Source organism: Bison bison, unplaced genomic scaffold, assembly GCF_000754665.1.
Source record: "Bison bison bison isolate TAMUID 2011002044 unplaced genomic scaffold, Bison_UMD1.0 scf7180017864330, whole genome shotgun sequence".
NCBI classification, from domain to species: domain Eukaryota; kingdom Metazoa; phylum Chordata; class Mammalia; order Artiodactyla; family Bovidae; genus Bison; species Bison bison.
Window position 1 is genome coordinate 10124926 of NW_011494902.1, and position 26187 is coordinate 10151112.

Sequence of the window (26187 nt, forward strand, 5' to 3'; positions counted from 1 at the left end):
AATAAAATTATGCTTTAGATAGGTTAGAGTCACATTATTTAACCTATTTGTTATATAGACAATGACTATTACCACTCCCTTAAAATCCTCTCAAAAAGACTAGTTTCAAGGGAACTTGCTCAGCCTGTATTGTGGTATTAGCTGTCACCACAATTTGAGCTAGCATATCCATTTTAGATCTCTCATAGTAAAATCTGCCAAGACTGATTCATCAAATTTTTATTTTTCATCAGAAATTTGTATTAACCTAAGCAAAAGCACAATTATAGTCAATGATTATAATACCAGTCCTAGGTTAACAGAGGATTCTCAAGTGGTTTCTGAAGTAATAAAGATTATTTAATGCTAAGAATAATTAAGCAACTAGGTTGGATGTATTTCTTTCAATTCATGCTGAAACTTGAAATTTATTTAATGTGCAAAAAGTTGTACTGATCATAATTTTAATGCAACAGTCATATTTGTAATAATATTTCATTGGTACTTTGGAGATTATGAAGTATTTCATGTTTGATCTTTTCATAGTGGACTTCACAGAAACTTCTAAGTCTATTCTTAGCTTGTGTGTGTGTGTGTGTGTGTGTGTGTGTAAGCTCTTTGTCCATGCTTGTGCATATGTATATATTCCTGTACTGGGTAGAAACAAAGGGAAAGCTGTTTTTTATGTTTATAGTAACCTATTAGCCACATGGCCAATTCTATTTTTTTATGAATTAATATATTTTAGAACCTAGATCTCACATTAATGCCAACTTTTCAGGGGAAAAAAAAGACATTTATTGGCTTAAAGTTTTTTTTTTCCCCAAATATCACATACACTTCCTGAGAAACATCAATAACTATGAGAAATATATAAACTAAACATGAATTGAACCAATGTTTTCAGGACTCAAATCTCCAGCAAACTCTGGGAAAACATCTTATTGATAATCAACAAGAGTTAGTGTGTACAAACAGGCCATAACCTTGCTACTCAGCAGGACAACAATATCCATTAGATTCTCAAGAGTTGCAAATGCTTGCAAATCTCTACTTCACAGTTTTAATTAGGAAATGTCTCATGGCTGACAAATGTATTCATTATTTCCTTTAATGTTTGGTCAGAGTCTACATCTCCCAGAGTCTTTAGAGTTCTTCTTTATGAAAAAGTTGGAGTTAACGACAGAAAAATGAGACTGATATTCACCTGCAATCTAATAGCAGATAATAAAGGCTTGTTCTTAATTTTAAAGTGTTTTGCAAGGCATAATGACTATGTTATGTTCAAGGGAACTTTCTAACTTTCATAATTTATTGATGATATCTCACCATGTTTATTTCATCAACTATAACACTCAATGAGACACTTGAAATTCTTAAAGATTTATATAATGGTAAAGTTCATTGGAATCCAAGAACAAATGGTGATCTCCAGAAACAAAAATTATATTCTTACTCTCAGGTAGGTGTCATTTGAAGACAGATCACATCCTATAATCTGTTTTGAGTGGCTACCCTAGTATTGGTTAGAATAGAGGCCTGGGAATATTTTTAGAGTTCTGAGGTGTGTCTTAAGTTGGTGGTTGTGTGTGTGTGTGAGTGTGTGTTTGTGTGTGTGTGTGTGTGTGTGTGTGGTGGCAGTTGTGGTAGCAGGTAAGTGTTACAATGATGGAGTATCAATTAATAATTTATGGCTCAGGTATAATATCATATATTTCAACACAAATCTGGATGAACTGTTGGATTCTAAAATACTCCAGAGCAGTATGGAGACACTGGAGATGAGACTGAGTGAAGAATACAGTTTAACCCTTCAGATGCTGGACAAGCAATCACAAAAAATCACATAAATACACGCTTTGATATTTTGATTGTATGCCAACAGATTTAAACACATCAACTGGAAGATGTTTTGCCAGAGAGACTGTCTCCTCTTCCTCATGGCTACATTTCTACTCCTATCAAAAAAGAAAGCCTATCTTACACGCTGCCCGAAGTTATTCACTGTTCTCTAACTTAATGGATCCTGTCTTCAGCTAAAGGAAGACTCTGAGGTGTGGAGATGTCTACTCACTCCAGATCTCAATCAAGTAGAATCTACCTTAAGAAGTATTAATATGTAAGGTCAGGATAACAAAGTGCTAAGAGCATAGACTTTGCATTAGTTCCTGTGGCTATTATTACAAATTAACACAAACTTGGTGACCTCAAGGCTACAGTTTAATTATGGGAGCTATTGAAACTACAGTTTTTCTGTTGTAGCTGCAGGCATTAATAACTTTCAAACTCAGGAAAAAGGTTTTGAGTGGTTTTGTTTTAATATACTTTAAAGTTATGAAACAATGTGAAAGATTAGTTTAACATGCCTTCTATTTGAATATACATATCCCAGTAGAATTAACTTATATAGCTTAAAAACAAGTACTGCACTAATGGAATATATGCAATTATAAATTGAATACTAAGTTATCATTTTCATATTTTCCCTTTCTTCTGGAAATTCTAATTTATTCTGCCATGAAAAATGAATCTTGGATAAGACACCAAGAAGATAAACATTAATTCAATCTTATAAAGAACATTTGTCTTGTTCTGTTAGAGAAAGTAATGATTATATCCATAAGAATTGTTACCAAGGCTATTGCCCTGGAATCATACCCCAGGCCCACCCTCCCAGTGCATGCATGTGTGCTAAGTCCCTTCAGTCATGTTTGACTCTTTGTGATCCCATGGACTTTAGCCCACCAGGCTCCTCTGTCCATGGGATTCTCCAGGCAAGAATACTGGAGCGGGTTGCCATGCCATCTCCCAGGGAATCTTCCCAACCCAGGGAACAAACCAATATTTCTTATATCTCCTGCATTGTCAGGCAGATTCTTTACCACTAGCTCTACCTGGGAAGCCTTCCCTCCAGAAAACTTTGCAGAAAATCACAACTAACCATACCCTCTAGTTGTTCATAGCACAGAAACAAGAGTCCCACAATAAGAAAACTGTTGCAAACTGGTTCAACTTCAAAAGTGAGACAAATGTCACCCTGCATTTCATCTTGTATTTGTAAGACCCCTGTCTGTCCATGATAATGTGAGCCACTTCCAGCCGAGAGAGACCAGAGGACCATTCAAGGATAGAAAAGAATAACACCCTAATTCCAGGAAGAACCCACCTATTCCCACAAAACCAGTACATATGCTTCCCCCTCGTTAGCCTTATCCTTAAAATCTTGCCCTAATTGTCCCCTGGGTGAGCTCAAACCTGGTACTCTGTGACAACCTAAGAGGAGTGGAATGGGGTGGGAGGTGGGAGAGAGGTACAGGAGGGAGGGGCAAGCACATACCTAAGGCTGATTCATGTTGCTGTACAGCAAAGCCCAACACAATATTGTAAAACAATTATCCTCCAATTAAAAACAATTAATTAAAAAAAAGCCTTTTGGGCAAGAAGTTGATTTGTGATTAACTTCCATTCTCTGGAAATTGAATAATGATTGTGTTGCTTCAATCTCAGCTTAAGTTTCATTTTTGACTGTGCAGATCCAAATGGGAGAAGAACACTCCCCACTGAGGCAGTGGGCTGGGTTGGGTTGAGGTTCAAGTGAGCGTTCATAAAACCTAATTCAGTTAACAGAATGACTGTAATGGACCGACTCTTTTGGTAACTGTCTGACTCTTTGCAACCCCACGAACTATACAGTCCATGGAATTCTCCAGGCCAGAATACTGGAGTCGGTATCCATTCCCTTCTCCAGGGGATCTCCAGGCCAGAATATTGTAGTGGGTACCATTCCCTTCTCCAGGGGATCTCCCCGACCCAGGGATTAAACTCAGGTCTCCCGTATTACAGGCGGATTCTTTACCATCTGAGCCACAAGGGAAGCCCAAAGAATGACTAATCTCAATTATCTGTCCATTTCATCTATTTTTGCTTCCTGTTGATATCTTTTTATTTTTTTAGAACATTTATTATTATCTTGTTCATTTATGTGTTTATTTAATATCTATTTTTCACCACTTGGATGTAACTAAATATGAAGCTTCAAGCTATTTACTGCAGCGTCCCCATCACCTAGAACAGCACCTGGTTCAGAGAAGGCAGTCAATGAATATTCATTGACCAGACAAATAAATAAATCTAGTAATTAACTAAAAGAGATCAAGAGTATAAATGCTACCAGAATTTGGCAAAAATAATGAAGAGTAAAACAAAATAAAGACTGGTAAATATTTTGTCCTTATAGAAAGTCTATATTTTTTTTAATCACTAATATGTCTTCATTTCATAGATATTTTCCATAATTACTGAGATATTTGCAAATACCTCAAATGCGTAAGTTTTGCTTTCTTACTTATTTAACTATATACTGTTTTAATTCACAATATTACACAAAGACTATAAGGTATGTCACATTTAGGTAGTTTTCAATAAAATAAGAGAAAAACAAAATCCAAAAAATGAATAAAGATATGTATTTTCCTTGAAGTGCTGTTTTTTTTTTCTTATATACAAAGAATCTGAGCTTGTAGAGGATATGACCAAGATGTTTACGTTTGATGTAAAATCAGCAAAATCGTGAAGCCTAGTACTTTGAACTGTACAAATTTATCTAAGACTCAGAATTTCTATTAAGCTTACAAAATCATTTGTCAAACCAAGCATTAGTTCTCAGTCTTCAGGTTAGTTGGTAGACAATCTAGTTAAATGAGTGAACACATACAGAACTTAACTTTTCCGATCGCAAGAATCACAAGTTTTCATTTGCCAAATGTAAGTTCTGTTCTGACATGCTAATCTTATAGCATAATGTCTATTATTATTCTCCTTACTGATAAGAAATAATATAAACTAACAAAAATGATATTAAGCTATACCTTCTCTAGGATTATCAAGATGCTGAATATATATTCAGGTATGACAATCAACAAAATGTTTTTATAACCTTCCTGCTGCCAACGCAACACTGTAGACACTGTACAGAACATGCCTGGCAGTCAAACAGCTATTTGAGTTGACCTCTGCTGCTGTGGAAGAACATACAAAACCCCAATGTCACTGAGAAGATATGGTTACCAAAGTTAGAACTGTTAGCTGGAACATTCATTCATAGCACAGGAACTGACACTTTTTGAAAAGAAACCAAGAATCCTCTATATTACATTTCAGTCCCTCTTAAAAATGTTTACATCAAAATGAGAGCAATCCAAATGCATGTACTTCGAATATGTAAGTTCATTGTCCTTCTAAAATTGTCAGGTTCCTAGTATCTGTTATTGCATTTCAGAGAAAAGTAGGCAGACAGCCTCTACCTCGTTCAATTTAGAGTAAAAATCTTAACTCTAATCAGACACTCCTTGGGTGTTTAAGTCATGGTAAATTTATATTGCCTTAATCAGTAAACTATAAAAAAGACAAAAACAAGGATATTCTTCATTTTAGGATTTCATTTGTCACTTGCAGAAGGTATACATTTTATCATTAAAGGTTTGGATTAAAGTGAACATGCAGTGAATGAATCATCTTCTTAGGCTGTCCCCAATTCCTCTACAAGACAGGAGACACCACCATTCACTACCACTCATGCTGTAAATAATTTTAGTCTATTTCCCTACTTTTCTCTACTTTTTCTTTACTTTTTCTCTACTTTTCTCTTCTTCCACTATCTGATTCACTCTACTCCACTATCAGACTGATTCTCCAAAATATCTTTATTTTGGATATTTTGGATATTTTGAATATCATTATTCCTTTGGCTAAAAAATGATTTCCTCTTACCCCTTCAGGATTCTATCCAAGCCCTTTCACCTCACCTTTAAGGCTTCTGATTTCACCACCTTTGGGATCCACAGCTGCTCTGTCATCATTACCTGTAAATTAAACCTACAGTAGTGACCTATTTAACGTTCTTCTCATCCTCTTTCTTGGGTATGTTTTTTGGTGTTTTGTTTTCTCATGGAATTCCTGATGCTGAAGTATCCTCCACTTCCCTTTGACATTCTTCCTTTAAGCTCTAGGTCAAATACCACTTTCTTCAGAAAAAAGTTCTCTGAGAATCCCCACATAAAGACAACTCTGGGGCTTCCACCATGGTCCAGTGGTTAAGAATGAGCCTTGCAATTCAGGGGATGCAAGTTTGATCTTTGGTGATGGACTATGATCCCAGTTGTCAGGAAGCAGCTACCGAGTCTGCATGCCTTTGTGCCACAACCAGAGAGTCCTGTGTGCACCGCAGTGAAAGATCTCATATGTTCAACAAAGATTCCATGTGCCACAACTAAGACCAAATGCCGCCAAATTAAAATATATATATATACATTAAAAAAAATCTTGAAAAAAAGATATCTCTTACTTCCTGTGTATTCTTACTACAAAGACATTCTCCATTAATCATGCATCTCTTTGGGCCAGCTCTGAACTTGTTAAATTAAATGCTACAAAGTCTTTATATTTTGGAGATGCTTATATTATCTCCAAAGGTAGATTATGAACTCCTTGAAGACAGTAGCCATTTCTTAACATTTATTTTATCTCCTCTGATAGCTAGTACAGTGTCCTTCATATAATAAGCATATGATCAATGTCCTTAAATCAAGCAGCTTTTAAATATTTGAGAAGTAAGCAAACTGTATATGTGAGGAAACAAGTCCAGAATCATTAGCAACATGCCTAAAGGTAACTAGCTGTCAAAGATATAGTGTGCCTGATTATTACAGATGTTTTCTACTCATATAAAAGTTATACAATTTTGTTAATTGATTGGTTGTTCTAAACCAAGCAATTCATGAAACTCACTGATTTTAATAAAGTATATGCATATATACTTAAATATATGCAATAACAATGTATTTATAATAAAAATAGATACAAAAATTTATCTGCAGATAATTGGACATTTCAAGAGTAACTCTAAAGAACTCAATATGCAATGTCTTATAAAATAAAAAACACTATGCAAGAATTGTGATGGCAATGGGGACACTGATATTTTTAATGCACTTTGAGCAACATGACCAATATCCTAGTAAGAACCAAGTATTAAAAGAGTCTCTGATGTCCTGTTAAATCTTATGTTCTACTGTATAGCACTGTAAACATAAAAGTGTAAATCTACATTTCCCATGAAAGTGGATACATTGCTTAATTTAATTCCCATAATATTTAAAGCATAGAGGACAATTGCAATTCTATTTTACACTGAAAGCTTTAATAAGCTGGTATGTGGAAAAAAGCATTAGAAATATTAGTACTAAAGAAAATGAAATTAACAAATATTTTTAAATCAACAGTCACTTGGATTCTTCTTAAATTTAGCTTGACAGACATTAGATTTATCCTTTAAAATGCTTTGTTTGTGGGCAGTCTGAAATCTGTGTTACGCATTGTCACTTACCATCTTTCAGAATGGTTTCTCGCTCTGTGCCATCTATTTTCTGCCGGCCAATTAGGAAACTGGTGGTGTCAGCAAAGTAGATATAACTGGTTTCTGCATGAAAATCTAAAGCACGTGGGTTTACCAGATTCTCTATGGGGATCATGTATTCATCAGCTATTTTGGTATTCAAGTCCATTCCTCTAACAATTCCTGGGCGTCCTTTCCCATAAAAGAGGAACAACTCATTCTTTGGTCCTGCAGAAGAAAGATTACAAACATAAACAACTGATACTGCCTAATCTTCTTTACAATGCATAATGCCACTGTTTAATTAACTGGCACAATTAGTGTTTTTTAAATTCAATACCAAAAATTAAACCCTAAAATATGCCAAATGTATCTTGATGTAAGAAGGCCAGCCAGCTAATTGTATTACTTTAATTCAAACAGAAATTACTTCCATGAATAGGTTATATTAAGTTAATTGTTCTTCAGTCTGTAACTGTCTATGTAGCAAAAACATGATAAATAATTGATAACTTGTAAGTGTAAAATGGACATTTATGGAAACATCCAGCACATTTAATTTTACAACTCATTATAATCTATCTAACACATCTGTAGATACTAACTGTAGCATTCATTATGTTTGAAAATGTTGAAAACTTCAGAATATTTAAAACATGCCCCCTACTCAGAATTTGCATTGCAGACTAACAAGCAAAAATAATCATACACTATCACATAACTTGCACCGAATATATTAGTTTGTATTAACATGTGATTTATTTCTTTAAGAAATGAAATCAAATGCCAGTTACAGCATCACTTCTTCTTCCATATCTTAATTAGAACTTTAGAGGTTAATGCTGTCTGCCAGTAACTGACATACAAAACAGTCTTTATCAAAAACTAAAGAAAACAAAAATCTGTGTCCTGGGTTAAAATGCCAGAATCAAGGAAGTTTTTTCTACAGAACGAATGAACTTATTTTGACTTTTATATGAAACTACATGCAAGGCTCTCCTATTGGTAGGGCACATTATACTTAGTTTAGTTATATAATTTGAAGGGAAAATTTCATACAGAAAGGAAAACATATAAAGTTTCATTAAAACTGAAGATATATTACTATTATATTTGGATAAATATATCATAAATGTAATTCCTATTAACTTAAAGTAACTATATTATTAAAATTTGGAGAAAAAAGAAAAACAAAGTAATTACTCATAAACACAACACCTTCAATGCAAACTATATTATCATTTTATATATGGTCTCTCTTATTTTCTTTCAAAATTAGTGTTAATGAATATGGTGCTGTGCTTAGTTGCTCAGTCATGTCTGACTCTTTGTGACCCCATGGACTCCCACCAGGATCCTCTGTCCATGGGGATTATTCACGCAAGAATATTGCAGTGGGCTGCCATGCCCTCCTCCATGGGATCTTCCCAACCCAGGGATCGAACCCAGGTCTCCCACACTGTAGGCGGATTCTTTACCATCAGAGCCACCAGGGAAGCCCATATTAAATATATAGTATATATAATTTTAATATTTAAAGAATAAAAATAAAACATATCTCATGTACCTAGCACAGATCTTAAGAATATCTCCAGGATGTTAGAATGCATGCACATGTCCCAAAATCTATTCCTTTCCATCCCAGAGACAACCAATTTCTCTGGTTATATACAATAATATGGATATTGTTTATCATGTAATTTTTAGAAGTTTTGGCACATAAGTTGTTTGTATTTCTCAACAGTAGATAGTTTGACTTTTGCATGTTTGAACTGCATGTGTGCTATGAGTTGATTTTATTATTATATACTTGATATTCATCTCTGCTTGTTATAGTTCTTATTCATTTTCATGGATATATTATATGCCTCTGTGTGACTATTTTTAATTTATCTAGCTATTTTTCTAATGCACACTAGTAAGAAGAGGATACTTTTGCATTCTGTTTTTATTACTAAATGTTAGCATTAAAATTATATTCTATGTTGATCCATTAAGTCTTAACATTTCTTAAGTAGGGTCAGTCTAATATATGATAATTTGTCAAATCATTCCTCAGTTGGTTTTATTTTCCTATTATAATAACACTTAGATATGCAGTTTTTCAACCTGGTATTTTATATATTTTCTTAGGTGATCCCTTAGTATATATTTCCAGAACTGGAATTACTGGTTGAACAATATTAACAGCCCTCTTCTTCCTCATTACTCTTACAACCGCTCAGTGTTTACCTTTCTTTTTATTTTTTTAAAACAATATCATTGTACACTATTAAAAAGTAAATTCTTCTGAAAATTAACATTCCTGTGAATTTCCTACCAACATTATATGAATACTTTATTTTTTAAATGGGATCTTAAGTATGCATTTTAGCACTTAAAAAAATTTAACAATACTTTTTTCTGTTATTAAAAGATCTTCAAAACATTCTTTTCAATGGCAGTATCATGTTAGAGAGGCAGTATCAATGGCAGTATATTGTTAGAGAGGCAATATAATATAGTCAGCTCCTTACCTATTGTAGGATATTTAGATGGTTTCTGGGGTTTTGTTATCACACATGCATTTACAATGGATTTCTTTAGTCAAAAGTAGATGCTAAAGGATGTTATCAGTTTTGTGTCTTTTGTATGTATTATCAAATGTCTTTCCAATAGTGATATCAATTTATAATATATAATATATTATATTATATTATATATAGATTTTCCAGTTCTATTAGTGATGCATAAGAACACTGGTTTCTCAATACTCATTTTTGCTAACATTTATTTCTGCTAACATATATTTATTTTTAATTGATGCATTAATTAGTAATCAGTAGACCTAATCAGTTTAATACGTGTGTACATGTACATGCATATTTTAAACAAAAATGGTAACTGTTTTCCTATTGTTTTATTCAGTTTGTTTGTTTGTTTGTTTTCAATCACTGGGTACCTTAACTTTCTTCTAATGTGTTTTCTTCTATTATAAACAATTGAAAACTAAAAATTACACTCCTCAGACACTAATATAGCCATGGCTCTAATTTTTATTTAAGTACCTAAATCCAAGTTGAGTTAGTACAAGATATACTAACTTGAGTTTGGAATGTGAAAATGAGACCATATTTGGCTGCTTCTGCTGATATTCATCTAATGGAGAAACTGAATTTTTCTACATTAATCTTCTATTGTGTATATCAAGTGGCAAGGAAAAAGGCTTCTTTTGATTGTGCTTTGTTTTGTTTGCCAGTATATTTAATTTCTGAAGCTAATAGTTATGTTGCAAACTTCTTAGTCAGTAGAACTCAGCTAAAATGGTGTTTTTGAAGTTATCATTGCCATTGGTGGCCTCCTGATGCCCTAGCTTCTGATGGTGGTAGATGTTTCAGCTTAAGCCAGGCTAATCTGTGGTGGCTATAAAAGGAAAATCCCTGAGTCAGTCTAGAAGCTGTTGATTCAGGCACCTCAATGATTTTTTAAGTACCTATCTATTTGTGTTTGATTCTTTCTGCTTAAAATAGATATTATTGTTTCTATTCATTTAAATGTTAATTTAATTTACCATGATTGAGGGCTTCCCAGGAGCACTACTGATAAAGAATGCACCTGCCAATTCAGGAGACATAAAGGAGGCTGTTGGATTCCTGAGTTGGAAAGATCCCTTGAAGGAGGAAATGGCAACCAACTCCAGTATTCTTGCCTGGAAAATTCCATTGGCAGAGGAGCCGGGAGAGCTACAGTCCAGAGTCACAAAGAGTCGAACCTGACTGAAGCGACTTAACACGACGCAACTTTTCCACATCAGTCTTTTTCTTTCGTGTATATCAAGAGGAAAGGAAGAGGGGCTTTTGGTTTGGTTTTCCCATATAACAAACATGTATATGCACACCTACACATGCATGTATATTTATATATGCATAAGTGTGCATGTTTATATTTTTGTATAACATGCCATCACTTTCCAAGTGGTGACCAGAGTGGCTTAAAGGCTGGTTACACACACACACACACACATGCACACACACACACACACATCTCCTATCTTGAGGCTTCAGACACAGTGTCCTCAATTATCTAGAGGACTTCGTGAACATCAGAGTTGGTGTCACTATAATATTCCTAGCATTTGCTACAAAGTTAGAAATTTTAAACAGTACAAAAATGCATATATTTTATCACAGTTAAGCCTTTTGGGTTCTTAATTTAACAGTACTTATGCTATGAATTCTAGCCACTTAGATTTAAAATTATAATAAATTTAGAGGTCTCATCTCACCATCTTTAGCAAGCCAATGGCAAGAAAGAAAGAGATGGCAGGACAGTGACCACAGAAACAGAGAACAGACAGAAAAAAAAGGTCATGATGAAAGAGAGATAAACATAAAAAAATATGGTTTTGGGAAAACATTTAAAGACTGTTAATCTCAACATGGATACCATTTCTATGAGGGATATTAATATTATATCTGATTATGAAGACCTTAATTATACTTGTGCAAAATTTAAACTTAACAAAAGTTAAGAACAATTAAATATACACTGTAAAAAGCAGACATCATAACCTTAAAAATTATGGTATTTGGGAAATAGACTGATAGTCTCGACATGGATACCATCTCTATGAGGAACATTAATACTATATCTGATTATGAACAATTAAGAACAATGAAATTTTTGGCATATATCAGAAATAAAACAAAGGTCTAGCTACTAGAAAGCTTTTCAACAAAATTATTAAAAAGATTAATATTTAATTAGTATAGCTCTGGTTACATGGAAAACGAAATAATAAAATAAATTTCACCCCCCAATGCTGGTAAGGTGAAGTATTACTTTATGTGGATTTCTGTTGGACTAAACAACACATCTATTATTAGAAGCAGCATCTTGGTTCAGAAAAGAGAAAATCTGGCCAACCAATAATTGAGGCTCATTAGATCACAAACATTTTTTAGGTAATTAAGGAAAGGATTTCCTAAAAATCTTCCCTAACGTATGTTTCCCAAAGATCCATAAATTTAGTGACTCTACAGTCCAATTAGGTTTCTCATTCACATTAGCATGCACATACAAAAGAAAAAATAAACCTAAATATTGATTTTGAGAAAAATGTCTAGTATACATTTCACAGCGAATTTGACCTGGTGATAGCTCACATTTAACTGACGTTGATGCTCCTAATTAATACTAAGAATCCTGCTCTGAAGCATTAGCTGCTGGCAAATGTTTGATTTTCAATAACATACTTTTGCATGACCTGCCATCACTTCCCAAGTTGAAGCCAGTCCTGCAGCGACAGGTCCGTGTTTTGTAACTGCTGCTGAGAAGACAGATGTGTGAACATCCCCCTGGCATTCCATATGGATCCACTTCACACGCATGGCTTCTGACTACAACAAATGAAAAACAGCATGCTTGAAATTCTCCAAAGGAAATATAATTACATGCATCAGTATGTTGAAACTTTGACAGCACATAAGAGGGAATTCTAGACAAATAATCTATCTACCCAACTATATCATATCATAATCAATTGGAAAAGAGTTTAAACCCCATGAAAGGTAGGGATTTGCCCAAATACTCCTAAGGCTACCTTAAAAAAAATTGTAAGAGGTAAAATGCTTTTATATTAATCTAACCTGTGAACATGCAAACCAAATAAAAGTAACATGATTTTTTGGTACATGTTTATCACACTTAAAAAAAATACATATCTGTGACAAATACAAAAAAATACTGCTAAAATAACCCCGGTTCATAGTTAAAGCAGAAAAGGATTTCTTCTGAAATAATCCACTATTAGACTTAATGACTGACTGACTGACCCTGCTAAGTGTCTGACTCTTTGCAAGCCCATGTACTGTAGCACGCCAGGCTTTGCTGTCCCTCACCAACTCCTGGAGCTTGCTCAATCTCATGTTCATTGAGTTGGTGATCCCATCCAGCTATCTTATCCTCTGTGGTCCCCTTCTCCTCCTGCCTTCAATCTTTCCCAGTATCAGGGTCTTTTCAAATGAGTCAGTTCTTCGCATCAGGCCAAAGTATTAGAATTTCAGCTATTTCCTTTAGCATTGACTGCTTTGATCTCCTTGCAGTCCAAGAGACTCTCAAGTGTCTTCTCCAACAAAACAGTGCAAAAGACTTCTTCGGTGCTCAGCTTTCTTTATGGTCCAACTCTCACATCCATACATGACTACTGGAAAAACCATAGCTTTGACTAAATGGACCCTTATCAGCAAAGTAACGTCTCTGCTTTTTAATATGCTATCTATATTTGGCATAGCTTCTCTTCCAAGGAGCAAGTGTCTTTTAATTTCACAGCTGCTGTAACCATCTGCCATGATTTTGGAGTGCAAAAAAAGTCTCTGTTTCTATTGTTTCCCCATCTATTTGCCATTAAGTGATGGGACCAGATGCCATGATCTTGGTCTTTTTAATGTTGAGTTTTAACCAACTTTTTCATTCTCCTCTTTCACTTTCAAGAGGCTCTTCAGTTCTTCTTCACTTTCTGCTGTAAGGGTGGTGTAATCTGCGTATCTAAGGTTATGGATATTTCTCCCAGCAATCTTGATTCCAGCTTGTGCTTCATCCAGTCCTGCATTTCATATGATGTACTTTACATAGAAGTTAAATAAGCAGGGTGACAATACAGAGCCTTAATGTACTCCTTCCGATTCTAACTGCTACTTCTTGACCAGCATACAGACTTCTCAGGAGACAGGTCAGGTGGTCTGATAGTCCCATCTCTTTAAAAAATCTCCACAGTTTGTTGTGGAAACTCACTTCAGTATTCTTCCCTGCAAAATCCCATGGACAGAGGATCGCGAAGAGTTGGACATGACTGAATGACTAAGCACACAAGCATACTAAGCTAGAATAAATGTGATTCAGTGATCACCTTTATTGAGAAGTGCTGAATTCATTTTTTTTTTCAAGTTTGTGTTCATTGTCATTTGGAGAACCTTCCCACACATGAATTGTGTGTGTGTGTGTGCATTGTAACTGTTAAAGGAGAAGGTTGAGTTTGCATGTAGGTATTATGGAATAGTAGAATATTTCATGAGTGTAGAAATTAGAAAAAAACAAAACAAAACAAAAATAGGAAAAGCACTAGGCGGAGAAGATGAGAAAAGAAACACAGGTCAAAGAAAAAAGGAATAAAATCAGTAAGATTTTTATATGATTGTAAGTACATTTCTTTTTAATCACCACTTGGAATTGTGATGAATAATATGATAATTTTTTTCTAATATTAAAACTTATGTGCTTTTGAAAACTATGCTATGCTTTTTATGTTCCACATTCTACAAATGAAAAGATAGCTGTAGTGTAGTTTAACTATCTGTTTTGCCCAAAAGCATTGCTTTTACTTTCCAATCACACCCCATTTCTACACTAGAGAACATCTTTTGTCAGCTAATTAGCAAGTCTGCACTTTTTCACTTTCTTCACTACTTTTGCTCTCTCCTTTGGATCATGCCCATCAGCATATAAATCTGCCATTGCTTCTGCATCTTGGAGGGAAAATACTACTTTTAATCTTAATTCCCAAGCAACCCTTTAATCAGCTCCCCATTTCCCTGCTTCATGTAATATCAATACTTTTCAAAGTTATCCATGCTCATTTTGTACAATTTATTTCTTTCCTTTCTCAGATCTGTTCTAACCAGACATTCTCCTCACCACAAAATTGCACTTGTCAGATCCCTACAAGCTTCACACTGTTAAATCCAACGGCTAATATATAGTTACTTCCTTGCTGATCACATCCATTTTACTTTCTTTTAAAAGGAAAAAAATTGTCATGTATATGCCAATGATGCTCAATTGCTATGTCTAGCTAGGACTTTCCCCAGAAATCCAGTCTTGTATATTCAAATAGCTTCTTGATATCTCCTCCTGAATTTATGACAGGCACTCAAAATAATATGTGTGTATATATATATATGTTATTTGCATCCAACTAGCTCCAAACTTAGTTTTCCTAAATCTCAAAAATAACTTGGTAATTCCAATTACTCAGCTCAACACATTGTCATCACCTTTGTCTCTCTTTTAAATGTACAACTCATATCAAATTCATCAGGAAAGCCTGTTGGTTATACCTTCAAGTATATCCGCAGTCTACTTTTCACCGCCGTCACTGCTACCATCTTGGTCCAATCCACTGTCATCTCTAACCTTCCATCTTTGTTCCCCATAGCCTACGGTCAACACAGCAACCCTACTGGTTTCTTTAAAAACTAAGTCAGGTTTTGAGACTCTCTACCTAAGGACTGCATGTCATGCAAAGTATAAGCAAACTTTTTTATAACTGTCTGTGGGGTCCTACTAGTTATTGTTCTCCTTCATTTTTCCAACTTAATTGCCTGTTTCTCTTCCTTGTGTTTGCTCTGCTTCAGACATATGGGTCTCCTTACTGCTCACTGAACTATCCACTATCCAAGCATGCTCTTCCTCACGGAAGCTCCAATACTTTGGCCACCTGATGTGAAGAACAGACTCTCCGGAAAAGACCCAATGCTGGGAAAGATTGACAGCAGGAGGAGAAGGGGACCACAGAGGATAAGATGGTTGGACGGCATCACCAACTTGATGGACGTGAATTTAAGCAAGCTCTGGGAGTTGGTGATGGACAGGGAAGCCTGAGGTGCTGCAACCCATGGGGACACAAAGAGTTGGACACAACTGAGCTGACTGATCTTTCTACCTGTCTCTCTTCTTTAATTACTCCAAGTCTTCATGCAATTTTATCTTTCAATGCAATTTCCTCTGATCATTAAATATAAAATTGTAAACTAATCCTATTCATGACACTCATCTACTTTCTCTCTCTCCATAGCACTTATTATCTTCTAATATAATAATTTACTTACTCTAAAAGAAAAATATTATGTATTTTTTTTGAAACAATGCAAATCTTATAAGGGAAATAATGTTTTAGTCTGTTTTACTCAGCTGTATTCTCAATGTACATAAAATAGTTCCTGGCACATAGTATTAATAAATGATCAAAAAATAATTGGTAAATTAATAAGACCAAATTTAAACCTTTATCTACAGAATCCCAACTCTGAATTTCCTGAAAACATATGTGTAACAATACTTTGCCTAAATTGAATTTATGTTAATAGATAAATAATTCTAAATTAGTTTTAATTTGAAGCACAAAAAGATAATGAAAATTCGGGTGGTAGTTTTGTATGTTACATTATTCTCTATATAATTGAGCCTACGTTGTATTGATGAACAAGCATCATTAACTTACAATGCAAAATAATTTTTCAGGGATACTTAGCCATGTTGCAGCCTTCTTGGTAAAAATTATTTTGAATTAACTTGTGTTAAGGAATGGTTGGGAAGTTAATCAAGAGACCCCCAAGTGACTGAAATAAAAACTAGACAGATACTGCAAGAAAGTCACCTGACTTGAAGGTTGTCTCCTAGAATGATAAAATAAAAACTCTAGCATCAGCATCTGAGTTTTCTGTATACATACATCAAGAGTGAACGTTCCTTCCTGAATTTAAATCCAGCCATCATTTCAATTCTATGGCTGTAGAAATGATCCACTAGGAACTGAACAATTTGTCATTTAGACTTTGGAAGGGAGCTCTATTATATTTTATCATGCAGACATGTACATTTTTGCTATCAAAACAGAGAATTTATGGCTCACCCACTTTGACACCACACAAAGGCACAAGAGTCATATCTCCATTCAATTCACCATTATGACGGCTATGAAGAAGTCTTGGAATCTTACCTGTTGGTTGAATTCTTTTTTGATAGATTCGGATTGCTCTAGCATTTTCCATTTTAATTAATGAATGAATATCACTACCATTAAATCGGTTTATCCTTATGATGTTGAAGTTATCAGCATCAGTTGCATATAAGTAGTCTTCAAACACAGTTATACCATACAGATGTTTGACCTATAAAAAGGTGCAAAAATAACTATGATTTTTTAATTATGTTGCTTTCAACTTGAAAGAAAAAAAAAATTGCTTTTACTACTGTGGAAAACTCCCATAGTAGGAGAGTCATGAGCATATTATCATTTATTTTTTCTCAAAGAATTCAACATTTCACTAATATAAATTTCTCTATAAAAATAATACATTATGCAGTAGTAGATAAAGCAGTTTAAAATGTATGGGGAGAATTGTATTCATGTTTCATTCAGTTCAGTTCAGTCGCTCAGTCCTTTGAAATCCCATGGACTGCAGCACACCAGGCTTCTCTGTCCATCACCAACTCCCAGAGCTTACTCAAACTCATGTCCATAGAGCTGGTGATGCCATCTAACCATCTCATCCTCTGTCATTCCCTTCTCCTCCCACCTTCCATCTTTCCCAACGTCAGGGTCTCTTCAAACGACTCAGTTCTTCGCATCAGGTGGCGAAAGTATTAGAGTTTCAGCATCAGTCCTTCCAATGAATGTTCAGGACTGATTTCCTTTAGGATGGACTGGTTATATTTCCTTGCAGTCCAAGGGACTCTCAAGAGTCTTCTCCAACACCACAGTTCAAAAGCATCAATTTTTTTGGTGCTCAGCTTTCTTTATAGTCCAACTCTCACATCCATACATGACTACTGGAAAAACCACAACTTTGATTTAGATGGACCTTTTTGGCAAAGTGTTGTCTCTGCTTTTTAATGTGATGTCTAGGTTGCTCATAGCTTTTCTTCCAAGGAGTAAGCATCTTTTAATTTCATGGCTGCAGTCACCATCTGCAGTGATTTTGAAGCCCTACAAATAAAGTCTCTCACTGATTCCATTGTTTCCCCATCTATTTGCCATTAAGAGATGGGACCAGATGCCATGATCTTCGTTTTCTGAATGTTGAGTTTTAAGCCAACTTTTCACTCTCCTCTTTTACCTTCATTAAGAGGCTCTTTACTTCTTCTTCACTTTCTGCCATAAGCATGGTGTTATCTGCATATCTGAGGTTATTGATATTTCTTCTGACAATCTTGATTCCAGCTTGTGCTTCATCCAGTCTGGCATTTCTCATGATGGACTCTGCATATAAGTTAAATAAGCAGGGTAACAATATACAGTCTTGACATACTCCTTTCCTGATTTGGAACCAGTCTGTTCCATGTCCAGTTCTAACTGTTGCTTCCTGACCTGCATACATATTTCTCAAGAGGCAGGTCAGGTGGTCTGGTATTCCCAACTCTTGAAGAATTTTCCACAGTCTGTTGTGATCCACATGGTCAAAGGCTTTGGCATACTCAAAAAAGCAGAAATGGATGCTTTTTGGAACTCTCTTGCTTTTTCAATGATCCAACAGATGTTGGAAATTTGATCTCTGGTTCCTCTGCCTTTTCTAAAACCATTGACCAGCTGGAAGTTCATGGTTCACATACTGTGGAGCCCTGGCTTGGAGGATTTTGAACACTCTTGTGCTAGCATGTGAGATGAGTGCCATTGTGTAGTAGTTTGAGCATTCCTTGGCATTGTCTTTCTCTGGGATTGGAATGAAAACTAACCTTCTCCAGTCCTGTGGCCACTGCAGAGTTTTACAAATTTGCTGGCATATTGAATGAAGCACTTTCACAGCATCATCTTTCAAGATTTGAAATAGCTCAACTGGAATTCCATCACCTCTACTAGCTTTGTTCATAGTGATGCTTCCTAAGGCCCATTTGACTTCACATTCCAGGATGTCTGGCTCTAGGTGATTGATCACACCATCGTGATTATCCTGGTCATGAAGATCTTTTTTGTATACTTCTTCTATGTATTCTTGCCACCTCGTCTTAATATCTTCTGCTTCTGTTAGGTCCATGCCATTTCTGTCCTTTATTGTTCCTATCTTTTCATGAAATGTTCCCTTGGTAACTTTAATTTTCTTGAAGAGATCTCTAGTCTTTCCCATTCTATTGTTTTCCTCTATTTCTTTGCATTGATCACTGAGGAAGGCTTTCTTATCTCTCCTTGCTATTCTTTAGACGTCGCATTCAAATAGGTTTATCTTTCCTTTATTCTTTGCCTTTCTCTTCTCTTCTTTTTACTGCTATTTGTAAGACCTCATCTGACAACCATTTTGCCTTTTCGCATTTATTTTTCTTGGGGATGGTCTTGATCACTGCCTCCTGTACAATGTCATGAACCTCTGTCCACAGCTCTTCAGGCACTCTGTCTATCAGATCAAATCCCTTGAATCTGTTTGCCACTTTCACTGTATAATTGTAAAGGATTTGATATAGGTCATACCTGAATGGTCTAGTGGTTTTCTCTACTGTCTTCATTTTAAGTCTGAATTTGGCAATAAAGCAAACATGATTTGAGCCACAGTCAACTCCCAGTCTGGTTTTTGCTGACTGTATAGAGCATCTCCATCTTTGGCTGCAGAGAATATAATCAATCTGATTTTGGTTGACCATTTGGTGATGTCCATGTGTATCATATTCTCTTGTGTTGTTGGAAAAGTGTGTTTGCTATGACCAGGGTATTCTCTTTTCAAAACTCTTATTAGCCCTTGCCCTACTCGTTCAGTACTCCAAGGCCAAATTTGCTGGTTATTCCAGGTATTTCTTCACTTCCTACTTTGCATTCCAGTTCCCTATAATGAAAAGGACATCTTTGGGGGTATTAGTTCCTGAAGGTCTTGTAGGTCTTCACAGAACCATTCAACTTCAGCTTCTTCAGCCCATCAACAGAAAATTGGATTAAAGATTTACTGAGCATGGCCCTGCCTATCAGAACAAGACCCAGTTTTTCCCTCAGTCAGTCTCTCCCATCAGAAAGCTTCAGTAAGTCTCTTATATTATCTATCAGAGGGCACACAGAATGAAAACCACAATCATAGAAAACTAACCAATCTGATCACATGGACCACAGCCTTGTTTAACTCAGTGAAACCATGAGCCATGTTGTGTAGGGCCACCCAAGATGGACTGGTCATTGTGGAGAATTCTGACAAAATGTGGTCCCCTGCAGAAGGGAATGGCAAATCACTTCAGTATTCCTGCCTTAAGAACCCCATGTTTCATGAAGAAAACATTTTCAGTAGCTACTTTTCAAGGGCTAGTGAGAATCAAACTTTCAAGCATATTCAATAATATGCTTATGGCATTGTTACATACAATTTGAGATATTTTTGTGGGCCACTTTTTTATATAATCATGGATATACATAATCTATAAAATCCTGGTTTTGCCTATGAAAGGACTGATGAGAAAGCACCTTTGAAAATCCCATTTAAAAAAAATACAGGTTACACTACTATTCCCAGCATGGAAATTAATAAACAATGAAATCATATATTTAGAACAATTATAAATAATACGTCAGCATTCTCTACTCAGAAATTGCATTCTTTCTAAAGTCTATTTATAATGAACATGAAACTCTGTGATATGAGAATAGCAGTGTTTACTGTTCTCCATGACACTTCACAGTTAACAGCATAACTTTCCTACTTGGCAGATGTCTTAGGGATTATGGGTAAGAATAGACTTCTTGAATTGATGGAAAGCTTCCAGTAAAGCTAAGGAAGAATGAGTATACTGATTTTCTCATACAACAGGACACATGCTAGGTGCAAGGCCTTTGGGAATTCCTTGTATTATATTTAATTTAAAATGATTCTGGACCAGGGTATGGTAGATCTATCAATTGATTGCTGTAGAGATTTTGATGAAAAAGCATTTGTCGGTATTCTTTGGCATTATATTGCACTTTCAGTCCACTTTTTATTATAGATTTTTTAGTTAAGAGAATTTGAGAGTTATCTATGATTTGTTATTAAAAAAAATTATAGAACAAAATCACAAACATTTGTACTTAGGAAATCTTGCTAGTTCGTTTGATTTGCTATCTTCCTAGCTTACATGACCCTTCATTATAATTTGTGATCCTCTCATGTAAGATGTTGACTAAAAGAAGACTGGTTTTTCATATTGTTTTTGGACATATTTTAATTCTTCATGTCTAGGCAACAAATTAGAAATTAAGGGAGAGAATCATTCTATGTTAAAACTTCAGTAATCACTTTTTATGTTAGTATTAGTCCCCAGTAAGTGTCATAAGGTCGCCACTGAGTGTCATAGGAGGGCTTCCCTCATAGCTCAGTTGGTAAATCATCTACCTGCAATGCAGGGGACCCAGATTTGATTCCTGGGTTGGGAAGATCCCCTGGAGAAGGAAATGGCAACCCACTCCAGTATTCTTGCCTGGAGAATCCCATGGACAGAGAGGAGCCTGGGGGCTATAGTTCAGGGGTCGCAAGAGTTGGACATGACTTAGCTACTAAACCACGTGTCATAAAGGAAGGAATGTGTGTATTTATCAATAATATTTTCTGCATAAGTGACATCATATTCACTATATATGTGTATATATAGTGAATATGATGTCTATATATGTGTATATATATACACATATATAGTGAATATGATGTATATATATAAAAAACCCAATTTTGATTTGGGCAATACGTTTTTCCTATAAAAGTTATAAACAAGCTAAAGTCTTCCATTAATTTCCATTTATTTTATCCATGCTTTGCTCTAAGTGTGGGACCAACCATCTGGAAGTGTGAGGTCATGGCATACCCACATTGCTGTCTACTCAGTTGCCAATCCACAGTCCAAGAGAGAAAGCATGACTATAGAGGTGGCAATTGATGAGGGTAGAAAACATGTTACTACAATAAAGATCAAATTTTACTCTCTGCCTCCCTGCTTGCCTTCAGAAGGATTTATTTACCATAAAGTACCTACAGTGCTATTCTGCTTACTATCCCCAGCAGAGGTGGGAGGAACTAGGTGTGGTATACAGGCCATTCTGATTACAGGACAAATTCTTACAAAATTGTATCTATGTTGGAATACTTAGTGGCAGACTAAACATATGTTTAGGGAACCAGCAGAACACAGGCAATAGAAATGGGGAAAAATGGATAATTAAAAACTTCAGACATTAAAAAAGAAAAAAACCTTTTAAAAGTAGCCATGGGGAAGATCATTTGAATTCCTCATCCTGTTTCATGGTGTGAAATCTCAATTACATGTACACCAAAGAAGGTACATCATAATCATTTCAGAGACTAGGTGCTCTAAGGTCATAACTAAAGATGGCCAAAGAAATCAAGATTTTGAGGGCAGTTGAAGGTGAGAGAAAAATAAGTGGCCTCACTTTTAATATTGGATGCATTTTTTTAGACACCCAGATCAGATTAGTGCATTTGTTTATCTGCCAAGGAAGTGAAACTATTTCATTGTTAAATGCTGATTATAAAGGAAAAGTAACTTGACATGAAAATTACATAGCATTTGTACCTTGCATTATAGAAGAAAGCAAAGAAAGCCACTTACTGCAGTTCTATAGAATGAGAATTTCACATGAAATTAGTAAGATCAGTGAGATAAAATTGAATTTCAAAAGCATTCTAGTGAATAAGACATCTCCACTTAGAGATCTTTTTCAATTTTAACTGAATGTTATTTACAAAAACTTATAATTCAGCAAAGGAAAAAAAACACAAATGAGAAAAAATGTGACCTTGGTGCCTTTCACAAAATTCTTATTCTGGGAAGTAAATATTTAAACACTTCAGAAGGCAAAATATAAATAATCCAACATATTAAAATAATAATAACACTTCTGTGAGCCACCATTTGCATTATTAGCTATATATATGCTGCTAAGTCGCTTCAGTCGTGTCCGACTCTGTGTGACCCCATAGACGGCAGCCCACCAGGCCCCGCTGTCTCTGGGATTCTCCAGGCAAGAACACTGGAGTGGGTTGCCATTTCCTCCTCATATATATATATATATATAAGATATATATATATATCTTCAGTGCCACATAGGACAAATGATAGTTCAGGTTTTTACAAATGAAATACTTAAATTAGTTTTTAGTAAGTAGGTCATAACATCTGTCCTAGTCTAACATTTTTCTTTCTTACTAGCATAGAATTTCTGGTTGCGTTGGCTGTTTTTGATTTATTTCTGTTGGTTTTTGTTTTGTGTGCTGTTTTTTTTTGTTTGTTTTTTGTTTTAAATAGAGGGAAGGAGGGACAGCAAATCCTCCCCCATCATGTATTATGGAGTGCACTATGAAAAGAACATTCTTCTATATAGCAAACATATCAATTTTTATGACCCACTGCAGCTTGACTTCATAAGAAATTTTCAACACTGCAATTTTCAGTCTTCTTCCTAGGATGAGATCATTCATTTTATTACCTTAGCTGCATTTTCCAACCAAACTGTACTTACTTGTCTGCCTTGGATGATCGTATGTCTGTTTTTTCCTTGATAGTCCACGACTTCCACGTAGTCCAAGTAAAGGTCTACCCAGTAAACCCATTTGTTTACTAGGTCTAGTGCCAGTGCAGCTGGCTGCTCTGTCTTAGAATCAATTATCCTCGTTCTGTTCATCCCATCCATGTCACATCGCTCCACTTTGGCCACATTCCCATAGTCGGTAAAGAAAAGTTTTCTGTTGAAAGAAAACTAAATGTTAAAGTGGAAAGGTGGGGGCAGCATATTCAATAGAACCATCTGTAAAACACAGAACTTTTCCTTCTAATTTATTTCAGTGGTTACATCTGTTAGCTTCCCATAACCATTTCCATATAATATCACTCATAAACAAGGAAATCTGCTAATGAATATTGCAGGGCATAAGGGAGCAGGTTAACTAACAACTGTAAAATTTCCCCAAAACGAATGATTATGGTGGGTTTATTTTTGTATTAGGGGAAATGTTTCTTTAAGCTTCATAGAGCTGGTACCACAGGAGATCTGTATAGTCCATTTGGAATAAGCTTCAGAAGTGAGCCAAGTAACCAGGCCAGGGCATGTGAGCTCTCAGGCTTTATCTTCAACCTGCTTTTCAAATTGCCTCGTAATGTCTGTCTCCTATAAAAGCTATTATGTGGAGCTCAATGATGCAAGCAAATGTGCCATTTATAGCAATGAAAATAAATAATCACCCCCCAAACCAATCCCAAATTCTCCCAAATATCCCCAACTGACAAAATTTAATAAAGATAATGCAGTCCATTTCCTTTCATTTTCTCTTTATATATTTCAAAGAAAAGGCTGAAAAGCAATGTTGATGTCTGAGATAAGAAATCCTTCTATGAAGTACTAACAGCCTGTGTCAAAGGTTTAAATACCTCTAACACCTCAGTGTCTAATATTTGATTAGTATTCACTATGTTTAGTAAACAGAAATCAATTTCAATTAACCTGACAATATTTTAACAAGATTATCTACTCATGAGAGTAAATTGTGTTCCTAAATGGAGGACTATCTTGCCTTCATTTAAAAACCATCTCCAGAATAATCTTATTTCCAGTGACTGAGCAAAATTAAGATTACCTAGAGTATAGAATATTCAATTTTGCAAACTTGGTGAATTAGTTTTTAGTTACCTGTATCAACACTATTGCATCAGCTCACAGTATGGGGTATCTTTCAATACTAAGGAATATTATTTAGGCTTTAATTTAGCTCTTTTGCTATGGGAAGCTGTGATCAATTTTTAAACATTAATTCATGTGTAATGTGAGCCAGATTTTATTATGAGTATATATTCCCCCAAATATTTTGAAAGATCAATTTATCACAATAATTTAAAAAATAAAATAAGTTTCATCTTAATTTCTCCTGAAAAAAAAAAAAACAACAACAAAAAAAAACCTATCATGATAGGTTAAAAAATGTTTTTCAAGGGACATTCCATTCAGGTAAAGAGATTTCTATTCCAGTGAAGAAGAAATAAAGGGGCATATTATACATTTTATTGTCATGCTAAATACTCAAACTTCTACTCCTATGATGGCTCATTAGTTACCTTCCTTCCTCTCTCTCTCCCTCTCTCTCACCTTTACCACAATCTCTTCCTGCCTCCATCTTTCATCTTCTCTTTCTTCACTTCTTAATTTGTTCATGGTCATCTTAAATTAAGTTACTATTAAGATTAACAGTTGATCTGTTTCTTGCTATAGAACACTGTCCACTGTTCTTATCATAAAAACTCTCTCACCTCATACCAAAATGCCTGTCCTTTTATAGTTTTCTTTTCCAACTGGTCCATTTCACAGACCAGATAGATCCTGCTGTGCAGGTAGCTCAGCTTTGGCACAGAGAGTCGGAGGCTCTGGCCCCCTGTGTTTAGCATGTTGTATATAGACTATGTATAGTGACATGAAGAAGGGGGTTCCAACTATCTACATGAGGCTGAATAGGAAAGATGAGTCTCAAGATTAGAATTTCTCTCAAGTCACCCTGAGGTGACTTAACTAGATGTGATCCTAAAAAGACAAAAAGAGAAGAGTACCAAAACAAGAAGCCTGGAGGCATATTTTTGAAGAAAGAAGACCAAATAAGATTAGAGAAAAAAAGAAAGTGAAGTCGCTCAGTTGTGTCGGACTCTTTGTGACCCCAAAGACTGTAGCCTACCAGGCTCCTCTGTCCATGGGATTTTCCAGGCAAGAGTACTGGAGTGGGTTGCCATTTCCTTCCCCAAAGAATATCCCCAACCCAGGGATCAAACCCGGGTCTCCCGCATTGTAGGCAGGCACTTTACCATCTGAGCCACCAGGAAAGCCTGGTAAAAGACACAGACTCTTATAGAGACCTAAGGGAGACAAGTTCCCTGATAAAGAATTGGAGTGGCTGGCTGGATCAGTTGGGTGTCCCTGGTGGCTCAGCTGGTAAAGAATCTTCCTGCAGTGCAGGGGACCTGGGTTTGATCCCTGGGTTGGGAAGAACCCTTGGAGAAGGGAATGGCTACCCACTCTAGTATTCTGGCCTGGAGAATTCCATGGACTGTATAGTCCATGGGGTCGC

General features: G+C 35.5%; 1 protein-coding gene across 1 annotated transcript in view; it reads right to left on the minus strand.

Annotated features, from left to right (window-relative positions):
- The window catches only part of LRP1B (low density lipoprotein receptor-related protein 1B), a 1806191-nt gene that overhangs the window by 943512 nt on the left and 836492 nt on the right, over positions 1-26187 (minus strand). The window contains exons 7-10 of the mRNA XM_010853706.1: positions 23604-23826; positions 17127-17298; positions 12607-12750; positions 7364-7600 (exon numbers count right to left, since the gene is read on the minus strand). Coding sequence (XP_010852008.1) covers positions 7364-7600; positions 12607-12750; positions 17127-17298; positions 23604-23826 — 776 coding nt within the window. The remainder of the gene's footprint in view (positions 1-7363; positions 7601-12606; positions 12751-17126; positions 17299-23603; positions 23827-26187) is intronic.